A 21,518-nucleotide genomic window follows, 5' to 3' on the forward strand; every position below is an offset into this window, starting at 1 on the left:
GTCCCCGGTGACCGACTGGCGACCAGTTCAGGGCCAAGTCCACCTTTTGCCTGCTTTGTAGATGTGTGTGTATGTACAGATGCATATATTTAACTCTGGGTGTGGACGTGGAGATTCTCTCTCGCGCGTGTTTCTTTAAAAGTCGTTTGTTTCCGTGTCTGTTGTTCTTTGAAAGGAGGGGGCGGGGGGGGGGGCTCCTCCAATTGCCGTTCTTTGTCCTCCGCCTCGGGAGCAGCCGAGCGACGCGCGCGTCGCCTAGACGGAAGCAGCAGCACGGCAGCGAGCGAGCGAGCATGGAGCGCATCGGGGTGTCCTTCCTCGACCCTTTGGACGACTACGAGCTCATTCACCGGATCGGGTGCGGCACCTACGGGGACGTCTTCAAGGTGAGACGCAGCCGCGACATCGGGCCCGGCCCATTTGTCAATCGGTGACGTGCCGTGTTTTCCTCGCCTTCTCACAATCGGATGCATCTGCGACTCACTAAAAAGAAAATGAAAACTTCCCCCCACTGATGCTTTGGCGCTTCCCGCGTAACGATTTCCAACGTCTTTTTCTTTTGGACACTTAATGAGATTTAGACATTTTGTTCTTAATTTCCAGAGAGATTATGGACAAGAGGCACAATAGGAGTCAAACGCACCCCAAATAATAATTTTGCCCGCTTTCACGCCCGATCCCAACCGGTCGCGTTGACGACGGTGCCTTTCGCGAGACCGGAATTAAATTCCTCCGGTGAACACCCACGGCGCTGAACGAGCAGTCCGAATCGTTCGCGGGTGTCGAGTCGTTCACCGATTCGCCTCGCCGTGCGTCCTGCTCGTCTGCCCGAGTTGAACAACTTTTCGCACACTTGTCTGACAACTACGTGACAACGAGTGAGCCAAAGCTGCGCCCATTGACGTGTACAGTGATCCCTCACTATTATTTATCGTGGGCTTCAGTGCATCGCGGATTTTTCAAACATTCATGAAAAAAATAGATGAGTAAATAAAGTCCGCAAACGGTCCGTGAGAAGCAGTAAAACAACAGCGAGTCACATAGAGCAACATATACAGTAGTATGTATATGTTTACTGTATTTTATTACTCATACACTAACCTTATAGGCGTTTAAATATATTAGAATACAGCATTAAGTAATGTTAATTCCTACAAAATTTACTTCTACATGCATGTATCCCATTAATTTTGGCCTTATGAATATTTTTTATACACATGTAGATGTACCTACACGGGGGTGGTCACGACTTTGCAGATTTCCGTTCATCGCGGGTGGTCTTGGTCCCCATGAACCGCAATAAACGAGGGATTACTGTACATGTACACAAGACTTTGTGCCAAGTCTGCTGAATGGAGACATGGAAAGGGCGTCCTGTCGGGGACAATGGCTTGCTTTCACCTCGGTGGGAGGCAAAAATGCGGGGAAAAAAAAAAGAGAGAGAGAGATCGCCACCACCGGAGTGTAGACTGACATGAAGATGATGTCATTTCACGTGAGATACAGAGAGAGGTTCTTTGATTATCCGGTCCTGGGTGAGCACTGTCTCTCACACAAAAAGTCAGCTGGGATCAGGTCCAGCTCACCCATAACCCGAATGGTTTTTATCATCAAAAGCGTATGGAAGCGGCGGTCCACAGGGATGCGTATTTGGCCCCCAATGATTATGTATTGGAAGCGGCGGCGTATCAGAATGTGCAGGGTGTGAAACGGGCCAGGCTGCTATTTAGGGCCTGCTCAAACGATCACTTTGCTCACAGGAAGCTTCAACAGGAAGGAAAACAGGAAGTCAAGACACCTTTGACGTCGCGCGGATGCCACAGCCAAAAGAACGCCTCACCGTTGCGTACCGGGCCACTAGTTAGGAACGATGCTGACAAATAAGCGTTCCGCGGACGATTTTGCATCTTTTTGGCAGCGCCTCAGGGAAGTCGGACCGATTTGGACCGACCGCTCCGCAATGGTGAGGCAGATGTACGAAGCGCCACGTCAACGGGCGGCCCCGTCCCCTGCTCCTGGGCAACCGTTTTTTGTGATGTGGCTCAAAAACACGAGCGCCCCTTTGAACTTGTCCAAGTACAAGCACGCCTGATTTTTTCCTTTGAGCCCCGCCCACGTTTCGGACACGTTATTAGTAGCCCGTCGCGGCCCGGTTCAAGGCCGTTGTTTTTGTTGCTCTTTCTCATGTGCTTCGTGTGTCGTTTTCATTGGGCTTGACCAACACAGAATAAGCGGGTGCTTATTCATTTGGCAGAATAAAATTCCGAAAACCGGAAAATCATCGGTTTAGAGAATCTGCGTCATGCAGTAGACAATTTCTTTTTGGTCCCTTTACGAATACAACATTCAAGATATGAAGGAGAGGCAGAACATTTGATTGTTTGTCAAAACTTTCTGTCGTATTTCTTTCACTTTACACGAGAGAAAATTGTCAGATTTTTTTTTCTCCACGATCTTTGTATTGCAAACTGTAAAAAAAAAAAAACAAGAAAATACGAATTTTACATATCATTTCTGATTCTATGAATTTTAAAAAATCTTTAGTGTGAATGAAAAGAAACAATATGAACAAGAGTAACTTCACATTTGCATTCTAGTTTTTTTTGGGGGTGTAAAAAGTGTCATGATCAAATGAATTTTACATTGAACATTTTTTAAAAGCATTAACTACGTATATTTGGTGTGAATAAAACAAGATTGAAATAAATTCTGTAACCTCGTCAGTCCAATTCCAAAAATATTCCAGCCAATAATTAATTCATTCATGTCGAGACATAACAAGATATTTGTGTTTCCCCCCCCCGTCGCGACGCAGGCTCGGAACATCCGCACGGCGGAGCTGGCCGCCATCAAGATTGTCAAGCTGGACCCATGTCAGTCGTAACTCGGTTCTTCTTCTTCTCGTTGGAATCCACGCCGCTTCCGTTGGGCGAGCCCGGCCTGACCTTGACGCGGTTGCGCTTTTCTCCAGGCGACGACATCACGTCCATCCAGCAGGAGATCACCATGATGAGGGAATGCAAGCACAAAAACATCGTGGCCTACTTTGGCAGCTACCACAGGTATTTGGGAAAACGCGCAACCGGAATTGCCAGCGCGACATGCATTCAAACATTTTTTTTTTTTGCTGAAGATTCTTGATTGTGAAATCCTTGTTGATCCTGCTTTTTACGCCTACAGAAGAGACAATGGGCAACGTCGAGCATGTATATTAGGATAAATGCTGCTCTTGCTCTTTCTCCTCATTGGATGTTTCAAAATGTGTTGGAATTGTTCAAGAAGTGTATCTCAAGACCACGGTTTTTTTTTTTTTTTGGTGGGGGGGGTGCGGGAAGCTGAGCAAAGTTTTTGTGTTGTTGGCCAGGAGCACCAAACTGTGGATCTGCATGGAATACTGCGGGGGAGGCTCCCTTCAGGATATCTACCACGGTATAAATAGACACAAATGTGGTTTTGGAAAAAAAAAGTACACTTTGCAGTTTGATTTTTCGTGTCACCTTTGTGCCCCCACCACCACCGAAGTCACGGGACCATTAAAGGAGAAACAGATTGCGTATGTCTCCAGAGAAACCCTCCAGGTACATTTTTGTGGTTGTTGTTGTTTTAAATTGTATGACATGACAGGCTGCAGTTCAAATGTGAAATCTGCACCAGCAAGGCGACACCCATTTTCCGCCAGTTAGGACAACTTTATTAGTAGCCCGCCAGTTAGGACAACTCCTAACCCTCAAATATGACCCAAGTGCGTTGAGTTGTGTCATTACGAGTGAGAAAACTCAAAAGTCCATGTCATCGGGTTTCGGTGACACTTTGAAGACATTCACAGCACTTGGAAGAACTATGCAGCCTTTCAATTGGTCTTGTCGGAAATAAAATACAATGTAGCATCTTTGGAAGCCAAGGAGCGCTTAGCACACCTGCCCGCCTCGCACTGCTGAGGTTAAAGGTTGAAATCTTGGCCTTGGCCCAAATTCCAAAAATGATCCATGGAGTGTAACACTGTAGTGATCCCTCTACGTCCGGGGTTTCCCACCCCCCCCAAAAAAAACCAAAACATTTTTCATTTCTATGAGGATCTTTCATGTGATTGATGCCTTTTTTTTTCAAAATCGGCCACAGAGCACAATTTGTGCCTCTAAAATTGAATCCTCTTCATTCACTACAGCGTTGGGAAAATAAATGGAGTTGTTTTTTTAAAATCAGAAATGGTTTCTTTGCATCTTATAGAAAAGAAGTTCTACAGTGCTCCCTCCCTTCTCATTCTGCCCAATTTCACCTTTTTTAATTAACTTTCCGGCTTAAACAGAACGGGCCCATTGCCATCTAGTGGTCGATAGTGGAATTACACCAAAAATAGGCAAAAGGTGCTGTCAGAGGCGTTGTATTGTCCCGCACGATGGGGTTATTCTCTGAACTTTCATGTGTCATGCAGGGTTTGTATCATCTGCACGAAACGGGCAAAATGCATCGAGACATCAAGGTAAGGCGAGCCGCCTCGCACGCCTCAATCTTGATTTGATCGCGCAGTAAAACGTGTTTGTCGACAGGGCGCCAACATCCTTTTGACAGAACGAGGCGATGTCAAACTGGGTCAGCTCAAATCTGGACGCGTACCTGCTTTGTCCGGCTAATAATCGGACCGGGCTGTACGAATCTCATTCCGTGTGCCTTGTAGCGGATTTCGGTGTGGCAGCGGAGATCAGCGCCTCTGTCGCCAAAAGGAAGTCTTTCATCGGGACACCCTACTGGTAAGGCCGCTCGTTTGGATCAGAAGAGAGTGGAAATGTTCGGCCAGATGATTGCCGTGTGTGTGTCCGTCCACTTGTCACTTACATACAGGAAGGAAAAAAAATCCCTCTTACCGCATTATCCTTTCAAAACTTTTGCCGTTTTTGATCTGAGGCGGGGTAAAATGTTTCCGTCGAGCCCGATGATCGATATCGCATACCCCACTTAAATCGAAAAAGAAAGTTGATCTCCGGTCTCCGAAGTGTACTCTAGCACGCAAATGAGCGGACAAATGACGAAACAGTAGATAGCCAAAAGTGGAATGTCCCGAGAACGCTACCTGGCGGAACTCCGAGATCCATTGAATCAGCCGAGGAGTGAGCGAAAGTCATCTACACCCTCCGCAGGATGGCTCCAGAGGTGGCGGCCGTGGAGAAGAAAGGCGGCTACAACCACCTGTGCGACATCTGGGCCGTCGGCATCACCGCCATCGAGCTCGCCGAGCTGCAGCCCCCCATGTTCGACCTCCACCCGATGAGGTGGGACGGCAGCGGCGCAGACGCCAACCGCGGCTTGCGTCGTGTGGCGGCGCGTTCCATTCCTTCTTCTTCTTCTGTTGTGGTCGTCCGCCACATTGACGGGGCTCCGTATTTCATGTTTCAGAGCTTTGATGCTGATGTCCAAGAGCAGCTTCCAACCACCAAAGCTCAAGGAAAAAACCAAATGGTGAGTTTAAACGACGGCCGCTACTATCGCCATTTCCACCGTCGGTCCTTAATCCTCTGGCTTTTGCAACCAAGGTCTCCAGTTTTCCAAAGCTTCGTCAAGATGGCGCTCATCAAAAACCCTCGTAAAAGGCCCTCCGCGGAGACGCTGCTACAGGTGAGCGGGCGAACCTTTGCCGTCGGCGCCCCGCCAACTGACGCCTTCTTTCGACTCCGCCTCCAGCACCCGTTTGTGACGCAATTGTTGACCCGCAACCTGGTGGTCGAGCTGCTGGACACCGCCAAGAACCCCGAACTGCACGCCTCGCACAGCATGCACGACAACGAGCTGGAGGTCTGCGGCATCGTTGCCCCCCCCGTATAAGCTAGCTAGCACAATCGATAGTATTCGTAATAAATCCAGAACAAAGACCGTCGAAATCGCAAAACCCGCGACACTAAAATTCAAGTCTCACGCGGAGTCAAAAGCCAAAGAGTCCAAATGACTGAGTTTGAAAGATGCTGAGAACGTTCAACGGGGAAGGCTCATTCTCCTCTGAACCGGTCTACAGACCTGAGCCACCGGGTCGGATCTCGGTGAGGTCTGGTGAGATTTACAAGGGCCGAACGCCGACATGGGCTCGCGAGATCAGCAACCTTTTAGAACGTGCGAGCCACTTTTTGGGTCTCATCTGAAAGACGCGCTACGGACGTCATACATTTGCTCAAAATACCACGAATGACATGTCAGTTGAAAGTAACGCAACGTCAATAGTTTGACACAGTGCGGGCCAAAATGATGAAACAATGTCACAAAAATCCAAATGAAGTCAAGTTTAACCCTTGGGTCCTTCAAATGAAAAAAAAAAAACTAAGTTACGCATGTTACAATTTTTGTAATGATGTATTTTGTGTTATAAAAACATTCTTTTTTCAAACATTCAAAATGCTGTCCTTACATATATAATTTTTATTCTTTGAGATTTTTTATTCTTTATTTTTTGCAAAAGGGAACAAAAAATTGTGTCTGGAGGTCCCAACCAAGCCCTACTAACAATCCCGACCGGACGTGTTCATGTAAAAAGCATTGGTTTGAAGCCTCCTGCAAAAAGGCAAACTCATTTGCGATCCTCTGACGCCACCTAAAAGTTGCACAATTGGAATGACCTCAACCCAACAATGTGGCATGCATACGTCTGTCCAAGCGAAAACAAAGCGATTGACGTAAAAATGATTGACGTGAAATGCATGTTTACGCATTAGGTTTACGATGCATTCAAAAATATGAATTATAATGGGTCTCTATGGTGCAAAATATGTCAATTGTGAAGATTACGGAATCAAAACCTTTTTTATTATTGCTGCAATGCCTGAGAATGATCAGCCGGTGACGTCATGAAATTTAGGCCATTTTAGAACCCTCCATACGTATCAGCTCTCTCGTGTTTTTCATGCCTTTGCCTTTGATTCAAAGACAAAATTTTACATTTATCGCAAGCGGTGCACTACGAGGGTTAACGTCTACGATGTGTTTTTATTGAAGCGTGTACCCCTTCCATCTGTGTCGACAGATTGAGGTTGGAGCTCCGGACAAGATCCGGTCCGCAGGGAAACACCTGCCTGTCCAGAGAACCGTCTCTGAAGAACAATGTGAGTGCTGCCAGCGAACAAGACGAGCGGGCCAAGCGTTTCTGCAAATGGATTCCGATTACTTTGTTTTTTGTTTTTTTTTTTTGCCCCACGTATTGCAATCGTGATTTATCATTTGTGCAAGAAAGTCTTCCGATAGCAGAGACTCGAGAACAGGCAGTTGGTCACAGGAAGTCGGGATTGAAAACATGTTTTTTTTTCCTTTTGCAACCAATTGAATGGTTGTTTGTCTCGGTGTGCCCTGCGATTGGCCAGCGACCGGTTCCGGGTGTAGCCCCGCCTACTGCCCAAAGGCGGCCGGGAGAGGCTCCGGCACACCCGCGACCCTCATGACGGTCAAGCGGTTGAGATAATGGATGGATGGATGCATGATCATGAATGCTCAACAAAATTGGTTTGACGGATCATGGATTTAACGCTCATAAATTGATGATATATTTTAAGAAAATAAAAACACCATAAGATTATAAAGATTTTGCCGATTTTAATGAGTTGTTGTGAACCAATAATGTCATGAAACAAAACAATTTTTTTTCCAAATATCTGTACATTAGCAAAGACGGTTTAATGAAATCATGTTTTTGAAATGATTTATTACATGAATTTAAAAAAAATGTATGCAACTGAATTAACCAATTCTAAAAAGACAACGTGCGATGAAATTCAGTAAAAAACAAACAAATCCCAATTGCTATTTTCCTTTTTAAAAATTTTTTTTTTTCTTTGTAGTCGGCCAAGTGAAGTTTGGCCCACCGCTGAGGAAAGTGACCGAACCGTATCCCGATCTGGTAACATTGGCTGCGGCGAAGCGACGCTCCCACGAAAGAAGCGAGCACGCGGCCGAGCCAACGTGCTGCTTTTCTCCCCAACAGGGCTCGTACGACGACGACGACGACGACTGGAGCTTGTCTGGAGATGAAGACGACTCACCGTAAGAGGCCTTTTTCCGTGTCGTATGACATCCGTCTTTCTTATCTCTTCATCTGAAAACACAAAGTTTCAAACTTGCGTGTTTCCCCGCGCGAAGCCGAATCACTGTCATCCGTTGGAAAGCGAACCTGGAAATGACGAGGGGAAGCGAGTCGCTTAGTCCGGAATGTAAGCGGAGCGCCTCGGCTCAAAATTTGGCAACGACTGACTTCCTGCTTGCTAGTTCACCGCATGACTGGCGCCATTTTGATTCCAGGAAGTGGGAAAGTTGAATTTTGAATTGCAATAGTAGAAGCCTCCTCTGCTGGTTGGCTCTTAAAAGACTTTGGATGCCATGTTAGTTCATTCCTTCCTTCAACGTATCTCAACCCCCTCCCCCCCCCTCACTGAAATGAGTGGAAATGCCATTCATCTGTTTTCAGTGGAAGGAAGTAAAATGGCTTCTCCCTAATATTGTACTTTTATAAAGGCATACACTGGTGAAATACCCGAGTCAACTAAATGAGCCAAGTAGCTCGTATCGTGAGAACTTGGACTATAAATCGGTCACCCTGAATGTCAAGGCATAGCTGTATAAGATGCAGGATGCCGTCAAAGTATAGGAGAGAGAATATATTCCAAATTTCCTTTTGACTTGAAAAACGACAGCCAGGCTGAACCATAAAATGGGCCGATTGATTCATCAAACAAGGTGGCGGCTCGAAAAAGTATCGCTGGCCCTTTTCCCTACGTCGGTCTTTGAGAAAGAATTTTCGAGGGGACGCCCCAACTCCGGTTCCTCGCCAACCCCGGTTCCTTCCCCGCCATTGTTCTGGGCCGCCGAGGCCTGGGGGCCAGATAAACGGCAGGTCTTCCTGTTGCAGGAGCCTGCTGGAATGTGTGGAGCAAGGTCTGCGGCTGAGGTAGGCCACGTCCGCCCGCTCCGGCTCGCCCGTCACTCCCGTTTTGTTGCGTAAACGTCAGCTCCCCTCACCTCACCCGGTGGGTTTGTGTTTAGCCCCCTCCCATCCCTAAAACTCCCGATTCACCGCAAACCCATCGCGTCTATGTGCTCTTCCTTCCCGCTTTGCTCGTCCCGCTCTCGTCACCCGACTTTCGCCTAAATCCGTCTCTCGGTTGTTCTGACCCAATTTAAGGCTTTTTTTGCCCCCCCCCCCCTCTTTTTCAGGTCCTTAACCATAAGGAGGGCGCCATCTATTGACGTGAGTCCCATTGCAACACGCACACAAAGAAAACCCCTGACCAGTCCTCCCTCGCTCGTTCGCGGTGTTATGCGTCAGAACATGAATCTGTGAACAGTTTTCTCGATCCCGCGCCACGCTGTTTTTCCTTCTTTTTTTAAAATCCCCTTTGATTGATTGCGTTTGCTTTGGGTTGGAGCGCCCCCCCCCCCCCCCTTTTGAAATGGGCCCGGATAAAGCACAAATGAAATCTCAAAAAGCAATCGAAGCCGTTCATGCCTCAGACTTTTGGGATGCACTGTACACGGGACAAATTCTGACGTCATCATTTTGCGCGACAGGGAGGGAGGAAGAGCGGCTTGTTCAGCCCGACGACGGCCTCCCTGCCCGCCTTTTGCTCTCTAAGCATCAACACCGCCGAGGGAAATGCGACGCAGAGGCCGAGTTCCACGCTGGGCCCCGACACCTCCGCGGCGCCCGACTCGAGCCACTCTTCCGGTACGGGCCCCGAAACGAAACGGCGCTTCCCGCCGCGTGCGTCTCGCCGGCGGTGACTTTTCAAAATGCGTCCGTCAGGCGTTTTGGCCCGGTGCTCGGCCACGCGGGACGTCCGGCAGCGCTGCGGCGACCCGTGTCTGCCCGTGGGCGTTACCGCGCCCGCACAGATGAGGACAGCCGGCGCCGAGAAAGAGACGCCGCTCTCCCCTGAATGGAGCACGCTGAGGAAAAAGTCTCGGCGACCTGTGAGTTTTCACCACTGACACACACTTGTCTCGTATGGAAGCAGTTTTCTCGTTGAATTGGCTTTGAAATCCAAGATTTGGAGGGAAAACATAGCGGTCCCCAACCACCGGTACGCGGCCCGATTCCGGGCCTCGGCCCACTCGGGCCCGGACAGAGACAGACCTGCCATTTTGAGCAAACCTACAGCCAGCCAAACGCGCGGCCATGCCTTGCGAAGGTGAAACTATTTGGACAAGGGAGGGTGCTCCTCTAAGTGGCGTGGATGAGGAAGCTGTTGTGCGTGCCGTGTCGTCAAAAACGAGGCCGTGCTGCGAGTGAACCCGTTGAAGCGTTTCAACAAGTAGCACCCGAGGGATCAATTGGAAAGCGTGAGAAATGCGAGCAGAGTTTGCCCGGCCCGTCCGCGTCATTCATTCGCTGTTTCGGCGCTAATAGCTAGCCCATCCGGCTAATGGCAATAATGCTAAGGCCATTCCTCATTGGTCCATGTCTTAGAAAATGTTGAATGACTCCAATCGGCATCTTTTTTGCAATCGGCAGTGCTTCTCAAACTGTCGGTGACACAGAAAAAGGTCGGGGACTACCGTTGTACGGCCTTCTGCTACATCACGGGTCATTGCTCATACCCGTGAGGCTAACGGTGCCAAAAATGCATTGACATGCTAATAGTCAGCAACGGATATTTGAACACAAACATCGGAGGGACACACTTAGACGGAATACCACTTTGCGCATCTCAAGTGTGTTTCGTAAAGTTGAAGTGTGTTTGTTTGAAAGCATGCGGCCATCGGCGGAGACTCACTCTATCCTTCCCCTTCTTTGTATTATTTGTCACTTTGGTGATGTATTTAGAAGGCCGACTTTCATGGACTTCCTCCCACCCCTCAAGTCCGCGTAAGTGTCAAATCTAACGGCACGCAACCCCCCTTAACACGCGCTAAAAGCTAGTTTGGGCAGTGTGGTGTACGTTTTCTTTCTTTGTCTGTTTTTGGCGGCGTCCTGTAGATGGGGGCCTGCTTCTCCAAAGTCTTTAACGGCTGCCCTCTCAAAATCCACTGTGCCGTCTCCTGGATTTTTCCGAGGACGAGAGGTAAAATATTCATTTGCTTTCAAAAATCAAAAGTGGATGAGTGTTGACGGCAATCGCCGATGTCTCCCTCTCAGACCAACACCTTATTCTCGGGGCGGAGGAGGGAATCTACACGCTCAACCTGAACGAACTTCACGAAGATACGCTAGAAAAGGTTACCCTGTTTGATCAGATATCCCGCATATTTTTTTTGGGGGGGGGTGTGGGGGGGACTGACTGATGCCGCAACATGCTGACACAAAAAGCACTACTTTAGACCAACGAGCCCAGGTCTTTCCTGGTTTAGTTCCTACTTTGTAGAGAGGACGCACCGTCGTGTCATTTATGATCATACAACTTCTGAGTGGTGGAATGCTACGTGTGGAGTCCCACAGGGATCGGTACTCGGCCCTCTCTTGTTCGGCATCTGCGTGCTTCCGCTCGGTGACGTCATACGCCCCCTCCCGCGGGTGAAGGTCCGGGGGATGTCGCGAATACTTGTCAACTCGGTGGGCACGTGAAGCCCTTTGAGAGCGTTGATGCTGAAGGGCCATCGAAATGAATGTGACTTGAGTTGTCTGAATGAAACGCCTCAACTCACTTCAACAAGAATTTACGACCACCAAAACAAATGGGGAATTTTTTTCCCTCCTTTTAATATTATCATTCATTCATTCATTCATTCATCTTCCGAGCCGCTTGATCCTTACTAGGGTCGCGGGGGGTGCTGGAGCCTATCCCAGTCGTCTCCGGGCAGCAGGCGGGGGACACCCTGAATCGGTTGCCAGCCAATCGCAGGGCACACAGAAACGAACAACCATTCGCACTCACACCTAGGGACAATTTAGAGTGTTCAATCAGCCTGCCAGGCATGTTTTTGGAATGTGGGAGGAAACCGGAGCACCCGGAGAAAACCCACGCAGGCCCGGGGAGAACATGCAAACTCCACACTGGGAGGCCGGAGCTGGAATCGAACCCGGTACCTCTGCACTGTGAAGCCCACGTGCTAACCACTGGACTACCGGGCCGCCTAATATTATCATTTTAATCTAAAAAAAATGTGTAACTTTTGTCTCCAAAAGATACAGCTTGGTACTCTTATTACTACTTTAAATATGAAAATGTTACTTTTAATCTCAAAAGTATACTTTCATGACTTCACACACATACATACGCTTTTTGCCCGTGTTCGACTTTTGCGGTCCTGTCCTCTGTCCCCACAGCTGCTCCCCCAGCGGTGCACGTGGCTGTATGTGATGAACAACGTGCTGATGTCCGTGTCAGGTAACGGCGTCACACAAACGCGCCACGCCAAGTATCCCACGTTCGCTCTCACCCAAAGTCTCCCGATCCCACGTCAGGGAAATCGTCACAGCTTTATTCCCACAGTCTGCCGGCCTTGTTCGAGCACAAGGGACATTTGGCCAAAAAACACGGCAGTCTGTCGCTGGGCACGAGCCGTTTCACGGAGAAGATCGGCACCAGGTAGGCCATCTTGATTTGATAGCCCTTCCAGCTTGCAAGATTAACGTTGGGTCATTTGTTTGCTGCATGAGAATGCCTGAACTAATAAGAAACAACAGACAAACATTTTTATTTGCGTCTTCACTGAATTCACATTTTTATCCTTGTTCATCGATCGATACCAGTGACCGGCAGAACAATAAATGATCTTCCACGACACTCCGTTTTTAGATGGCTCTTTTGATTAGCGGTACGCTGAGATTTTTCGAATGTAAAATCTGTGCCATGGCGCGAACAAGGTTTGGAGTCACGGTTATAGCAGGAGGTACTCAAGTGAGCACTTTAAAACAACAAGCGCTGTATACCAAAGTGTTGTCCAAAAATAATTCGGACAACAATCAACAAATTAATAAAAAGGACAGTTGGAAGCACAAAACCAGTCAAACTAAAAATCAAAGTCTCCCTCTTATGAGTACCAGTCCAGAGGCGAGCGGCAGTATTTTGGACCAACTGGAGATGCTTAATGGAGAATTGGCTGATTCCAAAGTCGAGTGCGTGCAGACGCCAGCCGCCGATAGTGAAGGCATAAAAAAGTAACAATGATCCGTCATTGTGTTCACTGAAATGTTGCCAGACAAAATACTGTTGTGGTATCAATACTTGGTATCGGCGAGTCCTCAAGAGTGAATAGCGATATCGAAGATCCCGAGTTGGACACTCGGCGACTTCCTGTCCGCCTGAAGGATTTGCGTCTGATGTCTCCTCAGAAAGTTTGCCTTATCCATGAAGATCCCCGACACGAAAGGCTGCAGGAGATGTAGCGTCGGTAAGGCCGTGCGTCTTTTGCAGCCCGTCGCCCGACGCAATCTGCCCCTCGACTCGACTCGTCGCTTTGTCTTGCAGCTCGCAACCCGTACACAGACAGTACGTTTTTATGCGGAGCGGTTCCATCCGGCCTCGTTCTGCTCTTGTGGTACGAGCCCCTGCAGAAGTTCATGCATCTCAAGGTTTGTAGCCCGTTGCCTTCAGGGCTGTGAGGGTGGGGGGGGGGGGGGGGTCGCCGAGCCTTTCAGGATTTCACGTTGTCCGTTTGCGCTCCAAGCACCTGGCGGCCAAGCTGCCCGACTCCCTGGCCGTATTTGAGATGCTGGTGTTGGTGAGCGACGAGTTCCCCCAGTTGTGCGTCGGGGTGAGGGACTGCGCCGATGGCAAGCTCAAGTTTGATATCATCGAGCTGAATGGCACGCCCATTTCAGAGCCAGGTATGGATCGCCGTTTGCCCCGCCCCCCCCCCCCCCCCCCCCCCTTCAAAAAGCGCTTCTTTCAAGGGTCTCTAGGATTTGAATTTTAAAAAGATGATTTTATCTAAAACGGGGGTGTCCAAACTTTTTGCCAAGGGGGCCAGATTTTATGTGGTAAAATGTCGGGGGGCCGACCTTGGCTGACATTCTTTACATTGAACAACAATATTGTTCAACAAATTTTAGTAAGCCAGTCTGTTTCACATTTCCATTTTTATTTTAATTTCAACAATCTTAAGAATTTCTTTTGGTTCATTTGAAACGGGTATATCACATGCAACTGCTTATTCACTTGACTTTTTCTTAAACAGAAGTCTCCTGAGTGCAAATTGATCGATTTGAAACATAAAATGTATGACCATGACTTTTCAATAGTCACAAAACCTTTGACTCGAACAACGGGGAAATGAACAAGCAATACACATATCCACAACTGCAAGGATCAATTGAAATATGACATATCAGTCAATAGAAACACGGAGTGATGTCTTGTTAACTCGTGAGTGATGCCCTCTAGTGTCTAAATGCTATTGCTCATTTAGTGAATGCTATTACTCATTTAGCCACTAGAGGGAAGCAGTACTCTATGAAACATCACTCCCCAGTCTACGAGACCTCAGTCAATGCAACACGTGTTCCATTGCGCCCAACCTGCAGGCCAGACGGCACTGATTTTATGACGGGGGCCGAGGGCCGGATGAAATTCGACCGCGGGCCGGACTTTGGCCCCCGGGCCGGACTTTGGACATGCTGATCTAAAACGATCGAGAAAAATAAATCTTCTTTTCGTATTCTGACTTTTTTTTTAATATGACAAGTAGTTACTTAGAGAAAAGAAAAAGTTGATTTTTGATTCAAAAAAGTCATGTCTTTTTTTTTTTTTTTTTTTAGAACGCGCTGGTAATATTTCCAGAATTAAACATTTTGATTAGATTGTTCAACTTTTTAAACTTGAAAATATATTTTGTCCAAAACCTTCTGCTTTATGTCTTGCAGTATAGACTTTTTATCTCAAACATGAACACTATAAAACATGACCAAAAACAAATCTGGCAGTTTTTAATCCTCCAAATCCCCCCCAAACTCATTTGGACTGTTTCTTTGCAGAGAACGGAGCTGCCGAGGCCGTCCAGGTCACCCAGTTGGACCGAGACACCGTTCTCATTGCGTTTGAAAGTCACCTGGCTCCATTTTGACATCGAGCTCTCAATTTGTCGGCCCTGATTTGTAATTTGCAACATTTGACTTTGGACTCAACAGAAACGGTCAAGATCGTCAACCTCCAGGGCCTTCCGTCCAAGGAGCTCGCTGCTGAAATGCTCTTTGACTTCCCCATTGAAACGCTCGGTAAAGCAAACAATCGTTTCAAAGATGGCCCCCTTTTTTTTTTTTTTTGTCCTTGTTTTCTCGCAATTGATTTGATTTCCGCGTGCTGCAGTTTGCTTGCAGGACAGCGTGCTGGCTTTCTGGAAGCACGGACTGAAGGGAAGGAGCTTTCACTCTAATGAGGTGACGGCGGTTCAAGATGTTTTGTCGCGCTGGCGGCGTCGGCGCATAATTCGCTCACTGCATGACTCGTACTCGGCGCTCCTTTTGCAGGTGACGCAAGAAATTACAGACGAGAGTCGAGTATTCCGAGTTTTGGGAACCAACCGGTATGTGAGCCCTTTTTTTGTCCGTGAAGGAAACCGTGACTGTTATTTTATGAGAATAAAACGGCATACTTTTACAAAAAAAAAGCTTATTTTTGACATGAGCGCCATCTAAAATAAATAAGTAAACAAATCGGACTTTGTACACAAACACTATGCGTCTCGTGTACACATGTATACTCAAAAGTTGAACTCGCACCAACGAGTCTCGTTCGCTATTCATATTGACCTTGTCCACCAAATGACCAAATCAACTCGATAAGGTTTACTCGGAGCACTTTTGCCCCAAAATACAAAAGGAAAAATCCAATTTGAGAAAAAAAAAAAGAATAAAGTTCACTTTCAACTTGCTTTATCTTGATCAAATGTTCATTCAAACGTATCGGAGTGTCACCTACACCGGCGCTCTGAAGCAGTGTATCAACACACGGAAACATTTTCCTATTTCCATTTCAAAATAACTGAGCTTAATCTCCAGGATCCCCCGGCCAGTGGTACGACAAGATTGTTTTTTTCTCAATGGTCCCCTTAAAATTCCTTCTACATTGCTCCTAGCCTCGTCCTAGCTAGCGCAAAGCTAGCTTGTCTGTCAAAGGCGTGTCCAACTCATTTTTGACACGCGCCACTTTGGATTTACATCGTACCCCGGGTGGAGGTGTGTGTGTGTGTGTGTGTGGGGGGGGGGGGGGGTCATTGTGAAACACAACACCAACACAAATATTTGTCACATCGCATGATGACTTGTACATAACGAATGAGTGGTTTACTCGTTGTGAGACATGAGACATCAAATCGAGTCGCCGGCGATTGGAGCACTAAATAAGTAGAGTACGTAACCAGATTGAAGTTTAATCTTGATTTGTAATCATCGTCATCAAGATCCCCAGCATTGTCTTTTTTTTTCCCCTTGGCTCTAGGGACATCATTCTTCAGAGCACACCGACCAACGAGCCCTCGGCACTGAGCAACGTCTACATTCTGACAGGCCACGAAAGCAGCTATTGAAATTTGCCTGCAGCGAGGATTAAATGAGCATCCGGAACGTTATTGACTGCATTGCAAATGTGCTGATGCGTTGTACTTGAGAGAAGTTACTGTCTAGCTAGCCAGTTGCTTTTGTCCTAAGCTTCTGAAGGCTTCGATATCTATTTGAACCTGAATGTACTGCCCGTTAGAGCGCTTGGCACAACTGCGAGACAATCTCACCGCGACTGCACGAGACTGAATCAAGCCAAGTACTTTACGTGTTGTTCCCACGCCTGTGCTTTATTGAAATATGAATGAGTACAGTTGTCATTTTATGGAGAAAAAAAGCAGAGACTAATGCTCACTGTAAATAGCGGGAGGTATTTATTGTAGTTTACTTATCTAAAATATGGGCAACTCGCACCTGACAGACTCCAATTAAGTCGTAACGTACGTTCCACTACACCGAAAGTGTTTTTCTATCATATTTATATTATTTAAGGAACACGCACTGTACAGGTAAACGCTCACTTGTGCCTGAAATACTTGAAGATAATTTGCATGCAACCATGTTTTGAAGGTCATATAACATTTTTACAATGTCTTGTAATGTGGAGTGTTTTTTTTTTCATAACATAAAATATTCATGTTTCACTGTCACTCATATCCTTGACAGAGGCTGTGTCACGTTGATGGTTGATGCTGGACCGATTATGAAATATCGTACAACGTATCACAAATGAAATAAACATAATGATTCTATTTCTACAGAAGCAAAAACAAAAGTGTGTTTTGTCTTGAACATGTTTGACATAAATTAAAGGATCCACAAAAAAAGTATTTCGCGCCGAGTACAGACCGGATATGGCGTATGTGTCTTGGGTTGCCAGATCCGTTCAAAATAAAGAACACATCATTACAGAAATGAGGATACAAGATATTTCTTAACACCACGCTGTGAGGTCGACGCTATAACTACTGACTGGACTACCCGGCCGTCATGAATGACTATTTTTTTTTGGTGGAATTCAAACCTTGCGCGCAAACTGCCCATTTGAGTCATATTTTAGTCGTGAGTCATAATAATCACAGTGTGAGTCGAGAAATAAAATGAATTCAGAGATGATTGATCGACCGTGATAAAAGAACCGAGACGTCACCGACGCGTCGTGGTTTGAATGCTAGAAATTGTCCCTTTTGTGACCAGTAGGGGGCCGCAACGTGGCTTTGTGGCGTTGAGTCGCACACAGAGGAAGTGGAAGACGCGGCCTTGGGGAGTCGCTCGAAGCGCCATTTCACTCTTCATTCATTGGCGTCGATTCTTTTTACTTGTACAGTGGTAAGTCATACTTTTTACATGAAATATATCGTTTAAAACTCGCCAGTAGTGGAGATTTCATAATATCGCGTCCTTACCGAGCCTTGCTGGCGGAATGTTTACTAGCTGACGCATTGAGCCCGCCTTCATTTGGCAAACGTGCCCACGCCAACCCCTCGGTGATCGACAATTTCGCTTTCATAGCCTCGGTGGACGCCAACGTCACGTTAATAAATGCAATGTCACGTTGGACGCGATATCTCGGCGCCAAAGAGTTGAATTTCTGTGCAAGAGCTTCGGGGCTGGTTAGCATCGCTTAGCACGCGTCGGGAACTGCCTTTCGCGAGCCACTACGTCATTGCATCGTAACCGACTTTGATTTGTTTGCATGCGTTGAGCGACTCTCGGCAGGTCGGCTTTCATTTCGCACGTTGGGTTTGAGCGGCGGGGCAGGACCGTAGTGGACTGGTGAGCGCGTCTGTCTCGTTCCAAGTTTGGGAGCTGCAATTGGGGCTGCGGCCTTCTTGTGTGGCTTTTGCAAGTTCTCCCCAACCATGCGCCCCCCCAAATAAACAACAACATAATTCATACTGGATACCATAAATTTCCCCCTCAATAGGAATTTGAGTGATGCATTCCTCAAAATGGCGAAAATACACAAATCTTTGACGCCAATTAAAATGCAACGACATTTGCAGGCGGGGGCGGCTCATGCTTGTAATTGTTGCTACATATATTGTTTTAGTAGACTTATTAGGGAAACCTGATTTGCATAAGGGGGAAACAATTCTGAATCTGTGAAATAATCAAGAAGTTGACGTGCATCTCGGAAAGAATCAAATATTTTGAATTACAGAAGTCTCTAAAATTGTGGATGTGTGTTATGTATACAAATGTTTGTATTGTGCTTGTGTATGTATATGTGGTAGTAGTATTAGTGACGAACTTGAATGAATAACGGCTTCTTCGACTTCCAGGATCCACAGAGCGCCTGTAGTCATGGTGAAAATCTTTATCGGCAATTTGGCCTGCAACACCAGCGTCGAGGAGCTGCGGGGCCTCTTTGAGAAGTACGGCAAGGTCACAGAATGCGACATAGTCAAGAACTTTGGCTTTGTGCACATGAGCCTCCTGTCCGAGGCCGAGGAGGCCATCCGGAACCTCAACCAGCACCAGCTGAACGGCTGGCGCATGAACGTGGAGCTGAGCAAGGGCAGGCCCAAGTCTAGCACCAAGCTGCACGTGGGCAACCTCGGCGAAGGGGTGACGGCGGACATTTTGCAGGCTAAATTTGAAGAGTTTGGCTCGGTTGTGGAATGTGACGTAGTGAAGGACTATGCCTTTGTTCACATGGAACGAATGGAGGATGCCATGGATGCCATTAATAAGATGGACAACACTGCCTTCAAAGGTGACGTCTCGGTTCGGTGCTCTATGCTGTCCATAGATTTGGATTGTGCTCTCGTGCCACCGGCCCCCCCACCCCCACACCCCTAAAATCCCTGAGCTGATACTTTCCCCAGCCAGCGTGCGTGCAAGCCAGCGAGCGTAACTAACCTTTCGGGTGGACCTAAAATGGCCTTTTCGCGGACGTTTTCACTTGACTAAAACCGCGAAATAGCATTGGGACTCGATTCCTGCATAAAGAACCAAAATTGAAAAAGTCGCACGGTGAATGCGTCACAGACCGCAGAAATTCTTTGGATTTGTATCTACCGCGTGATATGTCGCCGTAACGGGTGAAAATCCGCTCAATCCCTCCAAGATATCGTTGAATATCGATCGAATGATGTCACGAGGCTTCGGGATCAGATTGAGTAAAGGATGAAAGCCTCATGATCCGTTAACGAGACCGCGGTACTCAAGCTATGTACAAGACGGGGGGGGGGGGGGACTATTACGATGGAGGCTAAAGTGCTTTAAAAAGCTCAGAAACACCACCGGTACGATAGGAGTACGGCCCGACTGGTTCACCGAGGCAAAACCGCTCTTCTGCTAGCTCTTGCTCGGCGATTGCTTGTTTTTTCGGTTAAGTCGGTGAGAGCCTTGTTGTTCGGAAGGCTTCCGGTCTCATGCGTGTCTTCTCTCTCCTTACAAGGCAAACTGATGAGCGTACAACTGTCCACCAGTCGGCTGCGCACGGCCCCGGGAATGGGAGATCATACCGGCTGCTTTGTCTGCGGGAAACATGGTCACTGGTCGAAAGACTGTCCAGTCGATCGCAACAATAGCCACGGTGACGACATGAGAGGTTTCGGCGGCCGGGGCCCCCCACGCGGTCCCCCAGGTTTTGGCAGGGGCGGCTACGGAATGGCCGGCGCACCCCCTAATTTCATGGCTGGCGCGTTTAATCGGGCTAGTTATGGCGGCGGAATGCCGCCGCCGCCGCCGCCCCCCCCCTCCTCGGAGGCCCGGCTCTGAGGTGGGGGATCGGTATGGTGAGAGGTCTTCAGTTTACGACCGAGACCGGGTGCACACTAGTGTTGATTACTATGAGAAGTACAGACCTCGCCCTTACGGCTCGAGTTATTTCGAGGAGCGCCGCATGTCCTATCTGCCCCCTCCCCCTCCGCCCCCACCCCCTTCCGCCCTCTCGAAGTTCTCGGGCATGGACCCGTACGAGCGGCATCCGCCGCCAGCCGCGGCGGCCCCCGCTTCCGCTGCCGCTTACTATGCGAGAGAGCACAACCCAATCGGCCGGGTACCCGTCACGGCGGCGGGCTACGCGTATGAGCGCAAGCGGCTATCGCCCGTCCCCGCCGCCAGGGGGGGCTACATGCCACGCTACGCGCCGTATTAAAAGCACACGGTAAGGCTCGGAGATTTGTCACGGACACCATCAATGAAAGCCACAACCAACAAATGCCTATTTTCTGTTTTAGGTCTTGGACTGAGCATCATTTTGTCAAGCTTCCAGACTACGTGGTGCCACGTTCAGCTTTTTTTTTTTCCCCCTCTCCATCATGTCACATTTACGTCTCAGTTTTGATTTTTTTTTGTTTGTTTTAATATGTACTTTGGTTGCTTGTTTTGCGAGATTTTCAGCTCGAATTTTAGAATTTTTTTTTTTTGGTTGCTGTAAACCTTTTCACTTGTTCACACGTCAATGTGAGATTTCTTCATGCATCACTTGTCATCTAAAAAGTTGGCTTCTATCCGACAACGTTTGTATGTGAATGCGGCGGAAGAGCCCACAATTTAATGTAGTCATTTATTTCATGTATCACTGAGTTTGTTTGCTTACTAAAAGCAGTTACGGATGTTCAACTCATCTGCTCGTGCTTTATTACGCGTTTATCCCAAATTGTTTTTCAGTGAAGTCATTTGCGTCCTGTCACAAAGTTCTTGTTTTCATGCTGGATCGAAAAGCCACGCTAAAACTATCCCACTTTCTCGAATAGCAGTGATGACAAATTATGCTTATAAAAACATTCCGACCTCCCGTTTATGACTACATTGTGTGTATGAAAGTAAAACATTTTTATATCACTTTTTTGCCTTTCTGAAGTGACAGTTCTTTGAAATAAAGTGTCGGAGTGATGGCAAGGCATGGAATGTCATTCCCCTGGTTTTGTACACAAAATTCACTTATTTTATTTTTTAAGGAGGGTCTCTTTGTAAATCGGCAAGAATCCTTGCGGTCAGTGACTCGGGTCTTGGACTTGATGTCAAAAGGCACCATTGTTCTGCCCTTTTTTTGCATTGAAGTACAGGTGAATATGTTTTTCATACTAGCTGTAATATCAGCATATATTTTTTAAAAGTTAAATAAGACAAGTCATTTTGGCAACTACTTTTGCTGTTTATCCCC

General features: G+C 47.5%; 2 protein-coding genes across 5 annotated transcripts; both read left to right on the plus strand.

Annotated features, from left to right (window-relative positions):
- Positions 1–56: 56 nt before the first annotated feature.
- Positions 57–17,174, plus strand: map4k2 (mitogen-activated protein kinase kinase kinase kinase 2). 4 transcript variants are annotated; one of them, XM_052056271.1, is made up of 32 exons: positions 80–386; positions 2,816–2,873; positions 2,972–3,062; positions 3,365–3,429; positions 3,523–3,578; positions 4,433–4,480; positions 4,548–4,590; positions 4,676–4,748; positions 5,136–5,267; positions 5,392–5,454; positions 5,529–5,610; positions 5,677–5,787; positions 7,004–7,082; positions 7,812–7,870; positions 7,955–8,013; positions 8,876–8,914; positions 9,181–9,214; positions 9,535–9,691; positions 9,770–9,936; positions 10,790–10,831; positions 10,943–11,027; positions 11,102–11,181; positions 12,230–12,290; positions 12,368–12,491; positions 13,238–13,296; positions 13,374–13,477; positions 13,573–13,732; positions 14,879–14,947; positions 15,032–15,118; positions 15,210–15,280; positions 15,371–15,426; positions 16,341–17,174. In XM_052056271.1, exons 1-32 carry the CDS (start codon positions 294–296, stop codon positions 16,426–16,428), a joined length of 2,595 nt encoding a protein of 864 aa, XP_051912231.1. In that variant the 5' UTR covers positions 80–293; the 3' UTR covers positions 16,429–17,174. The 4 variants fall into 4 exon arrangements, with proteins under 4 accessions (XP_051912354.1, XP_051912290.1, XP_051912231.1 ...); XM_052056330.1 differs by lacking the exon at positions 10,790–10,831 and having other exon boundaries at positions 79–386; XM_052056280.1 differs by lacking the exon at positions 8,876–8,914.
- A 399-nt stretch (positions 17,175–17,573) lies between these two features.
- Positions 17,574–21,267, plus strand: LOC127595496 (RNA-binding protein 4.1-like). The gene is given in 5 exon segments (XM_052057037.1): positions 17,574–17,728; positions 18,685–19,118; positions 19,806–20,100; positions 20,102–20,516; positions 20,590–21,267. Coding segments are annotated over 3 exon segments (1,113 nt in total). The 5' UTR covers positions 17,574–17,728; positions 18,685–18,706; the 3' UTR covers positions 20,508–20,516; positions 20,590–21,267.
- Positions 21,268–21,518: the final 251 nt, after the last annotated feature.

This window comes from Hippocampus zosterae, chromosome 1 (assembly GCF_025434085.1).
Source record: "Hippocampus zosterae strain Florida chromosome 1, ASM2543408v3, whole genome shotgun sequence".
NCBI lineage: Eukaryota > Metazoa > Chordata > Actinopteri > Syngnathiformes > Syngnathidae > Hippocampus > Hippocampus zosterae.